The sequence below is a fragment of the Aphelocoma coerulescens genome, chromosome 1A (assembly GCF_041296385.1).
Source record: "Aphelocoma coerulescens isolate FSJ_1873_10779 chromosome 1A, UR_Acoe_1.0, whole genome shotgun sequence".
Lineage (NCBI taxonomy): Eukaryota > Metazoa > Chordata > Aves > Passeriformes > Corvidae > Aphelocoma > Aphelocoma coerulescens.
The window spans coordinates 78,717,428-78,734,734 of NC_091014.1; the positions used below are offsets into that span (position 1 = coordinate 78,717,428).

The following is a 17,307-nucleotide window of genomic DNA, read 5'->3' on the forward strand; positions in this document are numbered from 1 at the left end:
AAGGATTTCTATTTCTTACATATATTTTTTAAGTCTTCAACATTGCTCTCCAAGTGCATTTACATAAACAGCTAGATAGAAGTCTCTAGAAGTGCTTTTTCTACACATTGCCCTTCTGAAGGAGAGAGAAGAATATTATCCCCCTTGAAATGGACATGAAGAGCGGTTCCATAATGGATGTATGGAGGTCACAGAAGAAGCCAAGAGGGAAAGGCAGAGACTGATGCTCAGTCACACCTCACTGGGGCTTTGCTCCTCTCCCAACACTTCAATTTTGTTTGCAGCCAACTGAGAAATCCCTCAGTCCAGCCCAAACTGCTCTGTTTCCCAGATTCAACGCTTCATAAGAGATCAGCAGCGAAAGTCGTGTAGGCAGCGAAAACTGGGAAAAGCAAGGAGCAGATAGAGGCAACAGCAGCAGCCTAGCAACCAAAAATTAGTCCTGACAAATGCAGGATTTCTGATATTATATTCCCTTCCCTTTGCAGGTACTTTATCACCCAGCAGGAATCCCTTCCCCTCTCCCTTCCTCTGCAGCATCCCAGTGGCTGGCATGTGGCAGCCTGGCATGCCCTGAGCCTGTTGTAGGCCAGGCAAATGAACAAAGCCAGCAGGAGTGACCAGAACAGCGGGAGTATTTTCACATGCAGCTCCTGTATTGATCAAAAAACAAATTACAGTTGCTCCAAGAAGTGCTCTCTCCAGCTGTGTGGTAAAGAGCACCCTAAGGAGGCCAGTTGGTGCAAGTTTCCCGTTATCCTTCCTGTCCCATCAGCGTCTGCTCTTCCCTTGCTCTTTGCTCAGTCTCTGACGTGATTTGCGACGTGCTGCTGTCAAAGCTGCTGTTGTGCTTCTTCCTTGAAAGTGTTTTTCCCTTGCCTGATGACTGCAGCAGCTTAATGGGAGTCTTAAAGGGGTTTTGATTGTCTGTCCAAAGGTGAACAATTGCTACTGTTGAGAATTACAAAAAGTCCATTTGCACTGGGAGAGGAAAAGGCAAAACCTCCTGTGTTAGCTACTTCCCCACAAACATGGCTTTGCCAGAATAGGGTGGGCTGTTGAGCTGCTGAGATCTGTTTCTGCCCTTGTCCTTTGCCACCCCAGTCTTCATGCACCAGGGAAGCTCATGGCCCAGCACAGCACTGCTCAGCAATGCTGAAAACAACCCACTGTGGACAACAAAACATTCCTGGCTCCTGGACACAGGATCTTCTCCACAAAACCCCTGTCCAGAGACTGAGCTCCCTCTGTGCTCTCTGCATTTCTTTCTACACCTTCATGGCCCTGAGCTGCCACAGGCACAAGTGGCAATTTTCTGGAGCTAATAACAATTTTCTCCTTGGTTAACACGTTCAGCAGCGTACTGAATCCAGCTAATCCGTGTCTTCCCTTCCAAAAAGCAGGAAAAGGGCTCCATGGCTCTTTTAACCTGTTGGATTTCCCAGCCCTCCTAAACAACCAGTTCTAAGGAGTTCTAGTCACATCAACCTTCTCTGCTTCCATCTCGTTCCATACTGGATGGGTTAGGTTATTCCTTTTTAATCTCTTAGCCTGAGCATGACCAGCATGGTGCAGAATTTGGAAGTGTGCTGGACTCCCTGCAGCATTTTGGGAGGGCTGTGAAAGCAATGAGTTCCTTTCTTTCCTGATCACCCTCAACAGATGTTTGTGTCAGTGGGATGAGGAAGAACACCAGCCTGCCCTTTGCTGCTGCAGACCATCCTTGGAGGGAAGGCTTTGGAAGTGAATGACCTTTCTGGTTGCTGTTTCTGCCTGGGTAGATGAGAAAAAAAACGGCTGGTGGTGGGTGTAAAAATAGGTATTAGCAAAAAAAAAAAAACCAGCAGAACTCTGGAAAAGCCTCTAGAAGGCAAGTAGAAAGTTATGGCACTCCAAGGATGGGACAAAGCTGAGGACTTTGAGGACTGTGACAACAGCACAGCACAGCACAGTTTGAAGGTGGCCCAGGAAAGGACTTGTGGAATCCCGGGCACAGTTGGAAAGGGAAAAACATCTCCAGGTGGGATGAGGAGGATGAGGAGAGCTGTGTCTCTGGCCCTGTGTACTTCCCCACCAACCATAGAGAGCCACTGCCAGACTCAGGAATCCACCTCCCACACGAGCCAGAGCTGGCAAGGGGGAGGTGTGGGGTGAGTAAGGGGAATTTGCTGGAGCAGGTGGAGTGTGCCGGGAGGGGTGGCTGTCCCTGTGCCTGCTGACAGAGCGTGGAGAGCCTCAAGGCTGCACAACAACATCTGCTGTAAAACGCAGCTGCTGTGCTTGGCCGTGGCTTCCCTGCAGCCCTGGGCTCCACACGGGAGGCTGACACTCGGGGGCTGCCATGAAGTAGCTCAGTGGCTGTCAGAGTGTGACACCGTCCATCAGAGCACAGGAACTGCCAGGTAATGCTTTTCCTGTCCAGGGGACTTACAGGCCTGTGAGCAGAGTAGATCTAGGTGTAAACTGCCCTTGGAAAAGGGACTCACTCCAGACTGAGAACGCCAATTAACTCCAGCATCACTTGAAGGAATTAAGCCAAGGTCAGAGCTGCAGCAAGCAACCAGCACTAACGAGATTTCAGCGCTGCTCTGCCTACTTTATGCACATCAGATTTCCTGTGAAGGAATCCCTCAGGGCACAGCTGTTTGGCTTCTGTCTGAAACTTCTGTCTGAACCTCTGGCTCAGAAAGATGTAAACTTCAGCTCAACGCTGCACTAACGAGAGGGCAGGAGTTGGAATGCGGCTTTGGCAAATGAAAGATTATTTTAGACAGACGTCACGAGTTGGAATAGAAATTTTCTTTCTTGCAACATAAAATTTAGAAATGTTTATTAAACTTTTACATTTAAATTTTCTGTATATTAAATACTATTTATCTATACCTCTTGTAATCCTACATTCCACCTTTGGTCAGACAGTGAGCACAGTTCTTGGTTTTATCTCCAGCGTGCTGCAGACTGCTCTGTCCCTGACCCAGTGGTTTGCTGAGCTGTCCCTGTCTCCCTCCTGCCTGTCCCATGTGCTGCCCAGATGCTGACAACAGCAGGGGGAAGTAGAAGGAGCCAGGCTGCTAGAAACTGATCTTTTCAGACACAAACTTTGCCCACTGCTACACGTTCCAGCAGTAAGAGAGAGATTCTTTTCCATCGTAACATATGTGCCCAGAGCAGGCTAAATCCTTGGGAAGCACTCTTTCCTGGGGGGCTGACAGTGTCCTTAGCCAGCACCCATGTCGGGAGGGGATGGCTGTGAGCCGGAGAGACCTCACCCACCACAGAGGGTGGCTGGCTCCATCATCCCACACCGAGGGGGGTTGAAAAACATCGACAAAAAATGCTGGCAAGGAACGCGCTGGTTCGCTTCCTCAGCTCGTTTGTGCTCCTTGAAGGGAATCAAAGCAGGCATTTAATGATCCTTCTGCGCACAACGTGATTTGTGTCTTCGTCCTTCCAGGGCAGGCTCGCAGCACAAAAGCCCCTGGGGTGGAGGGGAACTCTGTCTGAAAGGCACTCGCCGGGCGAGATGCTGTCAGATGTCGAAGGGAGGAAGAATGAGTGTGTGCTATGGAAGCTGGCAGGTGACTGAGCTAATTACGAACTCGGAGGCAATTTAGGGTGACGGGAAGTGACTTGAATTGTAACCAGAGGTTAAAAGAGTTTAAAAGGAGCGGTGCCGGCGCTGCCACGCTTGGATGGGTGAACACCATTCCCTGCCAGCCCGCTGAGCAGCTGGAGGTCAGGGAAGCACCTTTCACACTCAGTACAGGGTAATTCCACAGCAAAACACGAAATGGTGTTAATTGGATGTGGAAAGCCTTTTGCAGAGCCTTCCCCCACCTCTTTCTCTTCTTCAAAACTGTCAGGGTATTTTTAATAACAATTGATGGTTGCCTGAAATCACAAAACATGTTTTCATTAATATTCATGAAAGAATGGACTGTTTTTATCTACACCTACATCAATGTGTGGTAAAATGTATCCAAAGCCCAGCTTTTATCTTTAATCACACTGAAACTGATCGCCTCTGATTTTTGTGGGGAAAAAAAAAAACAGTCTTGTTTTCAAAGGAGAAAAGCATGAAATGTTATAATTTGTGACCTAGAATTTTGGCAAAGCTGCTGCCTTCTGTGAAATCGAAAGGAAGGAAAATAATAATAATACTAGTAAGAATTTTAAGATTTTTTTATTGAGTTCTGAATATTCCAGAAATTCTGATACACATTTCTGCAATAGGTCTTGCCTGAGCACCCAGTACCAGCAACAGAACAAAATTAGCAGGAAAGGTTCAAAGATTCTCAACCTTTGAAAGACTTTTTTTTTAAAAAAAAAAAGGTCTTTCTGCCCAGACACTGCCCTTTATTTGTGCTGTGGTAGCGTGCAGCAGCTTCCCCAAGGATGAGGCAGGAGCGCCGTACGTGCCGTGCGAGCCCACAGATGCAGAGCCTGTGGCCCACGGCCACCGCGCTGGGGAGAGCCAGCTCAGCTGCTCTGATGCCATTTCTCCTGACAGGCAGATGCTCGACGCCTGGATCACTAGAGAGAGGCCTGCAGAGTGCTGCAGCCCAGCTGCACTGCCTCCTGATCCAGCCCTACTGCCTGGCAACAGAGGAAAGCTCCCGTGGGCTCAGTCCAAGCCTGCTAAACTGACGGTGTGATCCAAATACATCGGGGCAGGGCAGGGAAGCAGAGGGCTTTGCTGCTTTGTCCCTGTGGATCACTTGGCGAGCCAGAAGAGGGTCCTCAGCACTGGAGGCTCTGCTGTCTCCCCCTGCAACAGCTCAGAGAATTACTGTATTTCCAAAATACCCTATGGCCATAACCTAATAGATCCTTCTCAGGATTTCAGCGAATAGGTGAACCAGTAACATCAGATCATAAAGGCAAGTAACTCATCTCTGTGCTTTCCACACCTGCTGACCCTGACAGTGGAACAGATGGACGAGGGACCCTCCTTTTCTGTAGCCCTGCCAGGCTGGAACAACTTTAATTTGGCCCAAATACCTCTGTCCTGATAACCTTGCAAAATCCTGAATCCGGACTAACACATGGAGCAGAGAGAAGGAGGGACCTGCAGCGTGTTCCCCGAACAGGGTCATTGCATCATGCATTTAATACAAAGGATTTGGCAGCAGAGATGATGTTGCTAGATGTGCACTGAGTCAGGTGTCTCTGCAGCACAGATTACCACAACGACTGGCATCATTTATTCAGTCACTTGATGCACCACAATTCCTGGGGCTCCCCACAAAGCAAAGCCTCCCCCCTTGAGAAAGCTGTTCTAGTGCAGCCAGTTCATCACAAAAGGCTTTAATCTCTTTTAAAATGGGATTTCTCTTTCTCTTAATCAAGCTCCTTCAGGTGGACCTGAAATGTAAAAGATTAAGTTTAACCCTTGATAGTGGAGAGGGAAGGATAAAGTTGACTTTCACTCTGGGTGCTTTTGTGGCAGCACACAGGAAAGCTGCATTCTGCTCACAGTTCTCCCCAAACAGAGCATCTGCTTTCACTTACTTTTCCTTTTCTTGTTCTTTTTTTTTTTAATTCGTTCTTCTTTTTCTTGCCATGGCTTCAGAGGTGGTGGGAAGATGCTCCAGCGCTCTTTGTTTCCTGCACATTCTACGCTCCCTTGGTGTCTCCCTCTGTGCCCCGGATTTCCTGCTGCTCAGAACACTGTCAGATGAGGGTTTAAAATGCTGCTAGCAAAAACAAATTTTTAAAAAATGCTCATTTCATCTTAGAGTATTTAAACAAGTCTAAATTTAGAGCGGAGCTGTGGAAAAAAAACTAAAAAGGAGAAAAGGCAAAGTAACCAGCCGAAGGCATTAATTAATGTGACACCTATGCAGCTGCTTCTATAAACTGCAGGGAGAGCATGTGGCTGGCAGATGATGGGGTCTGCAGGCAGAAATGTACCGAGCACCGGGTGTGATGTGGGCTCTGGGAGGACACGTGTGCTCCATGTCATCCTGCCGATGTCTGATGGTGCTCTGCAGGCCAGGCATTCACCACCCTTCACAGCCTCTGAGGCCACCTGAAGGGAAGGCAGGGGTGTAATGCCTGCCTCCATGCCAGTCAGGGTACCCATAACCTCTGTGTCACACCAGGGGTGACTCTACTGCTCTGCAGACTCCAGTGAGGTGCCAGGCGAGCAGGTATCCGTGCCTTCCCGGGGTGAACAGACTTTGTGTGCCCCCTCTGGGGATCATATCAGGGTCTCCTTATGACCACTGGCATGTACCAGCCTGGGCAGGAGAACCTCTCCATGCACAGCTGCAGGCTGTATGAAGCATTTCCCCTGCATGCAGGTGGTGTTCAAACTCGCTCGTTTAACCCAAAACACACCTGGAAGTGAGGGAGCTGTTTTTGCAGCAGGGCTGTGGTGAGGAGGGGGCACTCACAGAGGCTCTGCTCACCCAGCACCAGCCAGTGCTGAAGATCTTCCAGGTCTCACCATCCCAAACTTGCCAAGTCCCAGGCGCTGCCAGTCTTGCAGCCAGCAAAGTCCCAGACCAGACAGCATCTGTTTCACTGCAGCTTCCCAGAGCTCAGCTGGGATTGCACAGGTCCTGATGGGACCAAATGGGTTGGGAGGGCAGTGCTCAGCTGAGGGACACCTCCCCTGGTCCAGTGTCCAGCACCACCACTCATGCAGGAGCAGCTCCTTCCACTGCCATCAAATCCCCACCTCTGCAAAGTCCGCTTGCAGAGAGTGCTAACTCTCCACAGCACTGCAGCTCCAGCAGAAGAGACCTGCATGACCAGTCAGTAAAACCATGGCTAAAAGTAGTTTTCCATCACTGCCTCTGGCAAGGATCCCCTCCCCTGGCAGCTGCTGGGATAGGGAGATTGGATTCTGTAGTATTGGCCAAACACTGCCTGCCTGCCTTCCAAAGCACCCCGAGGAATGGTCACAGCTACTCACACGAGGCAGAGCTGCCATCCTCGTGTCTCCTCAACAGGACACAAGCTCAAACACTGCTGAGAGAGCAGTGTCAAAAGCAGAGTATTTGACCAGGTAGAAAGGCGATTTTGTGCCAGATACTCATCTAAGGAGCCCTGTCAAGAGGTAAGGAGAGGCTGAAGGCTGTGATCTCAGATGAAGGCATCTGCTGGGAACAAGACTGCATCATTTATTCCCATCATGACTGATTTTACAGTATTTGAAATCAAAGGAAATGACTCGTATTTTAAGTGGTTGTGTCCCTGATGCCTTTTCCTGGTCTTAAAATCAAGAGTCACACACGGTTAGAAGGGGAAAAGGGATTTTACCTTGGTATTTATTTTAAGGATCCTTAGGTGCACACGTCCAGGTCATATGCATCGAGATGCACCCCGCCGAGTCTCTGTGTCCCCCCCTCTCCCCCAACATTGGCTGTAACATTATAGGTGTTACTAATTAGCAGATCTATCAAAGATTCCCCAATGAGAGGCTCGAGTGAGCCCCCGTCCCCAAGGAACCTTCCCCTGGATGATTCTATCTTGGTTTACAGAATGTGTTCTGGAGAGGACCTTGGGCTCTGGGGCACACTGATCTCTGGCTACGAAGCTTCTAAAATGTTTAGTCTGCTAGCTTGACAAACAAGTCCAAGAATGTAGGCAAAAAGCACTAGGAATACAGAAGTTGTAAAAGGGTATAACAGGGGTATAAAAGAAAGCACAAAAATCTTCATGGCATCATCCCAGATGTTTTAAGCTCAGGATCATGATGGAGCAAAGACTTGACTTGAGGTGTGCGGTGGTGGTAGGCTCACAGCAAGATCCCAGAGTCTCCAAGAATGAAAAGCAAGTCAGGCTGATGTCTTGCAACCTCTTCTCTGGTTCTGATATCTGCGGTGCAAAAAGGACCCTGTTGTGAGCCCTGGAGCAGCCCTGCCTCACTGCATGGGCCAGCTGGGAGAGCTGTACCACGGGTGCCACAGGGGGAAGTGTCTCTGGTCACCAGCTTCACTCAACAAACCTCCAGGCAACACAAACAGCATCACAATGAGTTTGATGCCTGAGGAAGCTGAGACACTGCCCCATCTACTCTTCACGTCCATGAAGCTGTACCCCCTCCTCTTGGCTGTGTTCAAGGTTGCTGCCATATGCCCTGCTCCAACAGAGAGACACTTGGCTGCTACTGATGCCTTAGGTTTTAACTTTGATATTTTTCAAATCCTGCACTGCCTGGTGTGTAACTCTGGAGTTCCTTGGAGCCTGTTCACTTCTGCTCTCTGTGCTGGGCAGACACAACAAAGCCTCTCTGGGCCTGCTCTCCAAGGACACGCAGACCGTCCTAGGCCCAAAGTGTGTAAACCAACAGCTTCTGAAAGGGGGGCAAGCTTGGGGAAATTACATCATTAACTGAAGCTTTAACTGGAGAATTAACCCTGATATGCAAATGAACCAAACCTATAAAAGGGTGAAGAACTTGTGACTTGGGGTCCACCTTGGGGCCCATCTCGGCAGCAGCCTCTGGCTGCCCAGGGGTACCTTTGAAGGCCTTTCAAATAAATACCCACCTTTATTCCCTTACTCCTGTCCAGTCTCTGTTCTCAGGTGGCCTCTCAAGGCATCACTACAAAACCTTGCTGAGCAGCACTGCATGGAGGGAGGTGGCCTCAAGAGGTTGTGCCTTGCCTGGCACCTTCGAATCAGCTCTCTCGGAGGTTCTTCAAAGATGTGTACACGTGGGGTTTAGGGACATGCTTTGTGCTTGACCTGGCAGTGTAGGTTAATGGTTGGACTATGTGACCCTAAAGGTCTTTTCCCACCTCAGTGCTTCCACAGCTCTGTTCTGTGATCCCATGATGCTGGGTGTGCAGTTCCTGTTGCTTCATTTTGCCCCACTCTCCCCGTATGTACCCACGGTGACTCTGCACTTTTTAACCAGTGTTCTGATGGTATTTGTTCTTTTGCTGGTCGTAACGTTTGCCAGGAGCTTCTCATAACGTGATAATCCCAACTGAACTCTGGTTTTAGTCAAACCAGAAATAAACAGAGCAGCTGAATCTCCCCCCTGCCTGTGTCTACAGCACAAAACCACACTGGTGGTTTTTTAATCGCCTCATGGTTTTGCAAATGTAGCTCTAAATTGCTGCACTTGCTCACCTCATATCTCTTGCAGCCTTAAATTGTCACTCTTTGTTATGTGTTTGCTTTCATTCTTTCTCCCAGGTTTCATTTTCCTTTTCCCCAGTCAGACCCTGCTGTTATCTCCTTCCCTTGCTCCAACTGCGCTCACACACTGTGGAGGCTGAGCTCTGCAGAAGCGACTGGATGCACACTAATCCCATTAAGGGCCCTCAGGCACCTGGGGTTTTCAGTTTTCAGTGCTATTTTCATTTAATCTTCCAATCTTGCTTCCTTGCAATTTTAGATCATTAAGGGGTTAAGTGAGATATATCCAGCAAATGAGATAAATCCAAATAAAGGGATTTGGATCTCCCAGTTCAGCGTGTTGCTGCCTCACCGCCTTCTCTATCAGAGTTTCAGGGGTTACCAAACACACCCAGACAAGGGCTCTTGCCAGAACCCATCTGGGTTAAACTGGGTCCCAGCTGCAAACAGCACACAGGGTTAGTGAAGAGATCCTGCAAAAATCACTGACAATAACAATTGTGAGTGATGGAGGGGAAATGCCATCTAAAATGTTGATGCTCCTGCCTTCAGATCTCATTTCAGATTTTTTTTCAGAATGTGAACTTTTATCCTCTCTTTCTGAAGGATGCGGATGGGGAAGCCTGTCACCCTGGATGCCACCCCTCAGCTTTAATCCTGGTGAGCACAGGCAAATGAAGCCTTCATTGTCAGTCTTCCTAGCTCCTCTAAGAGCGATTTTCTCCTCTTTTCCAGCTGCAGGGGCAGGAGGGGGCAGCACATTTTGGCCATTTGAGAGAGGTGAATCACACAGGCCCAGATCTGCTCTGCCTGTTGCCTTCCAAAGCTGGCTCAGGCAGCTGCTGTACAGCTATGTGATGTGCTGAAGGCACTGTCTCTTGAGTGTTTGTTGTGTAGAAATTGATTTTTTTGTAGATTTTAAGGTCAGAAAGAACCATTTTGACTTTCCCGTGTAACACTTTACACAGACTTAAAAACATAAAGAGAAATGTATGCCCTCCAGGCCCACAGCTTCTGCTTGAAGAAGACTGTAACTTTCAATAAGACATTCAGTCTGGAGTAAATATTGTAATAAATGACAAAACCATCCTATCCTGAGGTGAGTTATTCCTGGAATTACTTAATTCCTTACCACAGGCTTTCAGCCTCTTCATCATGCAATTTAACCTCTATTCAATGTTTCCTGGTTTTATTCCCTTTTCAGTATTTCCTCTGTCACTTCTACTATCCCATTTAAAGTGCATCCATGCTGCTTTTGGCTGGGATACAGTTAATTTTCTTTACAGTAGCTTGTATGGGGCTGTGTTTTTGGATTTGTGCTGAAAACTGATGGTACTACAGGGATGTTTTGGTTATTGCTGAGCAGTGTTTACACAGAGCCAAGGCTTTTTCTGCCTCTCAGCCCACCTGACCAGCGAGGGGGCTGGGGGGTGCACGAGGAGCTGTGAGGGGACACAGCCAGGACCACTGACTGCAGCTGCCCCAAGGGATATTCCACACCCTATGGCACCTTGCCCAGCATGTCGAGCTGGGGGGAGGAAGGAGAAAGGGGAAGGCATTCAGAGTGATGGTGTTTGTCTTCCCAAGGAGATGAGCCCTGCTGTCCTGGTTCTGGCTGAACACCTGCCTGCCCAGGGGAAGTGGTGGATGAATTCCCATTTTTCCTGCTTGGCTTGCGTGTGCGGCTCTTGCTTTCCTTATTAAACTGTCTTTAGCTCAACCCATGAGTTTTCTCTCCTACTCTTCTGATTCTCTCCCCCATCCCTCCAGGGGGGAGTGTGGGGCCCAGCTGCCAGCAGGAGTCAAACCATGACAGGCACCAGAGCTGCACTCAGAGCACATCTATGACAGGTGCCTTAATTTTATTTCAGTGCTGTGACAGCCAGTGTCCCCCTCCACGTCCTTAAGAGCAACCTGACAATCTCATGTGGCCTTGCATTTTATATTAAACAAGCCATTTGTAAACGTGCAAAAGACGATTGGAAGATACTCCAATTGTGGGTTAATTCACAGCCATAGAGTCAAGCTGTTCAACAGGTCGCTGTAGTAATTTATGCTCTTTCTGCTGCCATATCTGCAGTTATTTATAATTCATACTTCTCATGATGATAATGAGCCTCCATAGCGTGTCCCTCATCGAAGTGTGCAGTTTGCTGCTCCCTGCTATTCATCAAGCTCAGCAATTGGGCTCCTTTGATTCATTGGTCTCCAGACACAGACGAGGGGATGGCAATCTCAATTGAATGTTGGCCAAACGGAAAGGTCTGGCTATTAATAAATAATCATTCCCATTAGGAGGCGATCAGTTGAAACTGGCAGAGTCCTTTCTTTCACGCCGCTTTTGCTTTCCACTGCTCCTTTTCCCTCCTCTCCCCTCGCCAGCGTGAGACCCACAGACATGGCTTGGAAGGAGATTGCCTTGGCAATTGCCTCGGAGCTGCCCTGGCTGCTGCCAAGGCTCTGCCCAGCCTCATCATTCCTGTGCAAACCTCAGCACCGAGCAGGGGTGAACCAGCACGAACCCGCTGCTGGTACCTTCAGGGCTCCACCACTGCCCCCACGCTCCTGGTGCCAGCCCCAGATCCCCTTCGGGCAGGAGATAATGCTGGGACTACCTGCCGGAGGCACCCGCCAGCATCCTGCGGGTCGGGGAGGCCCTGCTAGGCAGAGATCAAAGGTCAGGGAGGGGTTTGGGGGATGTGGATGCGACCCCTTTAAAGCAGGCACGGCCTGACCTCCGGCTGGAGAAGCCAAGACCCGTCTTCAGAAATCAGAGTAATCCCGGGTGATTTTATCCCACTCCACTTCCCTAAATCTGTGGCTGCTGCTGCTTGGCGAGGGGATTAAGGGCTGGCAGGGGATTACGCAGCCACTGCAGCTCCCAGCGCGGAGCTCCCTCCTGGCGCGGCCGCTCCGGGGCACGGAGCCGCTCCGCACCTCTGGGTGCGCACCCCGCCCGCAGCTGCCGCGGCTCCGGCTGCCCTGGCCGGACACCCCCTGGCCGGACACCCCCGGGCCGGACACCCCCTGGCCGGACACCCCCGGGCCGGACATCCCCTGGCCGGACACCCCCTGGCCGGACACCCCCGGGCCGGACACCCCCTGGCCGGACACCCCCGACGGCGCCCGGCAGCGGCAGCGGCGCTCCCGGGGCAGAGGCGGCTGCGGTGCCCGCGGTGCCCGCGGTGCCCCCGGGGCCCGGCCCCGCACGAACAGGGCTCCCAGCCCGGCACCATGGCGGGGGCCTCGGGGGAGCCCCCCCAGCGCAGCAGGAACGGCGGGGAGCCCCCGCATGCCGCCGGCCGGAGCCGCTGCTGATGGCTGGTGCCCGGAGGATGGGGCCCTGCGCCGTCCCGTGGATGATGCTCTGTCTGCTCTGCCTCCCGCCCTCTGCCAGGGCCCAGACGAAGATCCCGCTGGAGACGTAAGTGTTTCTCTCCGTGGCTGGCGTGGAGCGAACAGTGCCGAGGGCATGGGCAGGCGGGTGGGAATGCCGCCCTGGCAGTGGCAGCATCGGCGGGGACAGGCTCCTCCAGAGGGGCACATCGCTGCAGGGGAGTGGCATTTCCGTACCTTGGCTCCTGGCAGAGGACACAGACATGGGAGCCACAGATTCGGTGCCCAGATCTAGGCTAGAATGCCATATCTCTTCTTCCCCATTCGTCAAGAGTAGCAACGATACTCATCTGCTTTAGTTAAGTACTTTGACATTTATTAATGCTCTGCTTAATGTACTGGGCAACAGAAGGCAAAACCAGTTTAAAGACACACTCGTAAAACCCCGCTGCTGCTGCTGCAACTTGCGGAGATCCCACCACGGAGGCGGACACGAGTGGCCCCAGTTTGGCAGCTCCCAGCTGAGCAGAGTGGTTTCAGTGACACTGCTGGGTTTCAGTGTGCTGGGAACGCCCAGGGGATGCACAGCACTGGCCAGGTTCTGGCTGTGGGGGATGCACACGGGGCGTTTGAGCGAGGAGACATCTCTTTGCCACGCACAAGACCCAGATTGTGCAGGGCGAGGTTTGCAGCCCCGAAGCTCTGGTCCCTTGCGTTGGTCTGGATCACTACTGGCTGGAAAGAGCCTGGGTAATACACACAGACGTGGTTATTCACGTGTGTGGCCGTCAGAGGATGTTAATGGGAGGAGGCTAAATAGAGGAAGAGGCCGCAGCACTTCTTGCTTGTTCTTGCTCCACCTCTCTGCAAAGGCGTAATGGTCCTTCCCAGAGCTCTGGAGCAAAGGAATGAGACGCTGAGCTGCACTACAGAGCACACCCAGCCATGGTTTGTGCATGCACTGCACATGCAGGGAGTCTCGATGCAGCTTTTGGGATGTGGGTTTGCAGTGCACCCACGCCCACGTGTGTTGGTGTGACGAGAGGCTCCTCCAGCACGGTCCCCGCCAGCAACACAGCCCTGGCAGCCCCCCAGGAGCCCAACAGCTCTCAGCAACCCCAGTTTATAAAAACTTCACCTTGGTAAGCTGATTGAGACAAGTTAAATCCTTTAAGGATTAAAAACGTCGGCACCACAATTGGTAAAAGTTGTTGTGGGGCAGCTTCTGGGGTGCTGTATCCCAGGGTTGTGGGTGCAGGACTTGGTCTGGAGAGGAGACAACACTGCCAGCAGGTTTCAGAAGGAGATACATCTGAAAAATCAACTCAAGTCAGCTTAAGCCCTTTCCTGCGTTTGGGGAAATGTTTTTTATTCAAAAATTGCCAATCACACCCTTATAGATGTGCCACCAGTACAGCCCATCTGACCAGGAGTTGCACTGACGTTATCCAGGGGGATCTCAGGAAACTGCTACTGATTTTACTCTTGCACTGCCAAGCCCTTCCCCAGCAAGGTGCTTCTGATTTGGGTTTCACAGAAAGGGCACAGAGGTTACACAAGATAAAATCCAACTTCTGCTAACTTCAAACCATGCAAATCAACTTTCCATGTCCAGGATAAATACTGCATATTTAAGGATACCTTTCAGCATTGAAGCCTGTGGCATTTAGAAGCCAGCCTGTCCTTCCTGCTGTTCTTGCCACTGAATACAAGAGCAGGGATTAGAGGCAGGCAATCTCTGACCAAATCCTTTTCTGATGTGTTTCATTATAATGTGATAGCCCTTTACTACTGGAAAAAAAATATTTACGTCACTTTGTACAATTTGGAACTTATTCCTGTACAAGAACAAAGAATAAACAATAGAAAAAGAGCTTTTCTCCTCTGGTACTAAAACCAGACCAATGGCTGAATTAATCCCTGTTGTTTCAAATCCACTCGTGAATTTAACCAAAACACAAAAGTCGCCCTTTTGAAATGAAATTTCAGTAGAGAAGCACATTGGCCAGAGGCCCAAAGGGAGTAAATGAGCAGAAAATGGACCTGCTTCCTGGGTTACACGGGGACATTTTGGGGACACAAAACCAGAGTCCTTCAAGCAGCAGCTGGGTTCGATCAGGGTGAAGTGACACAAGGCTCACTCGGCCTGTGCCGTGTCTGGCTTTGCTGCATCGTGCTTGGATCACCGCCAGCTTATCCCAAAGCTCACTCAGCTTTAGCTCCAGGAGTGCAAAAATCTGCTCTGTCAGTTCCTAGTGATGCTTCTGGGGTGCAAGTTCAGCACACAAACCACCTCTTCTTTCCAAACCACCTCTTCTTTCCCACTGGACACAGCTCTGGCCATGTGCCAGCCATGGCATGGGCAGGAGTGCTGGCAGCTGTGAGGATGGTGAGGAGTTGGGGCTGGCTTCTTCTTGGGGTAATGGAACCACTGGGAAATGCTGGTAGGAGAGGCAAAGTTCAATCTGGTATGGCCTCTGTAGGCTGTTCCTATTGCCTTTATACATCTGCTCATGAGTTGGACAGAGCCAGAGACCTTAGAAGAAATTCCTCTGCGACCTGATGAGTCTTAGACTGACCTTTTCTCCCACTTATTTATTAAAAAATTAAGGAAACCTATTTAAGTTCAGCAGGCTGCTCTTAATCTCCCAGTACTCTAAGATTGTTCATTTCCCTGGCAAATAATTGTCTTTTAAAGATGCAAATGCTGGTGTATTTCTGCCTCTTCACTTTCCTACTTTTCAGCTTCTGTGAAATGCCACCAGATATTTTTAATGACACAATCTTTAGCCCTGTGACACAGGGATTTGGCACCTTTGTGCCCTCTCGTTCCTCTGTGCCCCCTAACTTTCCAACCAGTCCTCCAAAGCTGCTGCTCTCTGGCCCTCTCTTTGGTCCCCCTGTCTTTGTGCCTCGTTCCTCCTCTGCTTCGAGACCAGAAGAAATACCAGTCCCTGAGCCAGAGCAGACATCCCAAAATGACACAAACCCCTTTTTAATTCAAGTTCTGCTGTGGCTGGAAGTTTCAAGAACTTTCAAGAAGATGCTCAACTGCACCCACTAATCAGAAATGACACCACAGACTCTTCCACCCTGCTGGGCTGAAAAATGATGAGGGCTGGAAGGAGCAGGGGCACACACATGGCCACACACATGACACAAAACAGAGGTGGGGGAGGGAAACGGGGTAAAAATAAACATGCCTGCTAAAATTACTGTCCCTTCATGTTTAGGTTCTCTCATCCTACAGTAAAAGGCGAGGAGACTGGAGAATATTAGTTAATAATACCAGCACAAAACAGCTCATACATGAAACTTAAAAAGCCAGCAGCAGCAGATGGGCATCAAGCTAAACGTTGATGCAGAGATCCTCATATCTAAGGGAATGCATTAGTCACTACTACAACAAACAGGAAAGCATCCCATGGGATCCCTGTCTCTCATTCCTTCTTTTATTCTAGGCTTGCTAGACTAACTCTGATATAGCCCAATAAATCCTGGTCTCCTAGAAAATACCTGTATGCTTTTTTCTCTAAGGATGAAATGATGAGATAAAAGCTCTGGCTCTCAAAACAAGATGCAGAGCACAGTGCAAAAAAAAAAAAAAAAAAAAAATTGACTTCAGCTGGTGCTAGTTCACACTCAGTGGTTAAATATGAATGCCTCATTGCCAATTAAGGATTGATTTAAAAAGGCACCCACTCTCTCCTGCTTTTTTTGTAGCAGTGGGGAGAGGTGTGGTGTAGAGCTGCAGCTCTGTGTGTGCTTTGTGTGTGCTCCTGTAGCTGCCTGTGTGTCCCTGTGTGCAAGAGGGGAGGCTGAGCAGGCTTTCCTGGGTCGAAGGGAGCTGTTGTGATTATTCCACCATTGCTGTGCTGGCTTTGCTCCCGAGCTCATCTCTGTGTTGGTGTATTATTTGTGGTGCAGTGCACTGGGAAATCAGGCCCTGGGGTTAAAGCCTGCTTGGGACTTGAAGAAATCCGCTGGGAGCTGTAGGTGAGGCTCTACACACCAGAAGTAAGTGGTGTACTCTGGTAAGTGGAGAAGGCCATTTATTGCATTAAATAAATCTCTCTTAGGTGAATCCATGTAGGTGGAGCTGCCTAATGTGGATCATGTAGCAGCTCTCTGAAGTGCTCTGTCAGTTTTGGGAGCCATCTCCTTCGGTTTGGATCGCTCAGTGTTCAGGCTGCTCCTGGACATCCACATGTTCTCCACGTGGGATTGCTGCCATCCGTTATTTCCAGGATGGCACGAGTGTGAGGGGCACTTACAATGACAGTGCACAGTCTGCTGTGGCATCCTCGAGCAGCAGCAGCACCAGTGAGTGCAGAGGATTCATCTGGCTCATCAGTCTCTGGCCTGCTCTGCTGGAGGAGCTGAATCCAAGGGGAGAATCTTGACACCTTCCTTAAGTTCTGACACTTGCATCTCTTCAGCAGGTTTGGCACTAGGTGCCTAGCCCTTCACCCCAGGGCCTGTCAGGGAGGACAAATAGGTGTCTGCAGGAAGCGATTTATTTCACTTTGCCAGCAACAGAAGGAACTTGGATGCTCTCTAAGACCAAATTTGTACATCTGAAGTTAGGTGGGTCATACTCAACTCGAAGCACAGTGACTGAGACCAGCAGAACTCAGTGTTTCTCCCTGCTGACCAGTGTCCTGGGCAGAATGTCCAAGAGCAGCACTGTTTCCTGCCTTGCTGCTTGTCTGGCTTGAGTCTGGGGACAGAACAGTGCCACTATTGGAAGAGTGGTGTAGAGAAATATAGGGGGACTCGTGCTCAGAAAGATGGAGCTTTGCCTGTCTGAAGAAGTAACCAGTTCTGCAGACTTTGCACTACTAACATTGATTTTTCTTTTCTTGGCCTTTC

The 17,307-nt window shown here is 50.0% G+C and overlaps 1 protein-coding gene across 1 annotated transcript in view; it reads left to right on the plus strand.

The window, feature by feature from the left end:
• The first annotated feature begins 12,391 nt into the window (after nt 1-12,391).
• LOC138104490 (voltage-dependent calcium channel subunit alpha-2/delta-4-like) overlaps nt 12,392-17,307 on the plus strand; it is a 57,376-nt gene continuing 52,460 nt past the window's right edge. Inside the window, exons 1-2 of the mRNA XM_069003786.1 lie at nt 12,392-12,523; nt 16,432-16,469. Of these exons, the coding sequence (XP_068859887.1) occupies nt 12,392-12,523; nt 16,432-16,469 (170 nt within the window). The remainder of the gene's footprint in view (nt 12,524-16,431; nt 16,470-17,307) is intronic.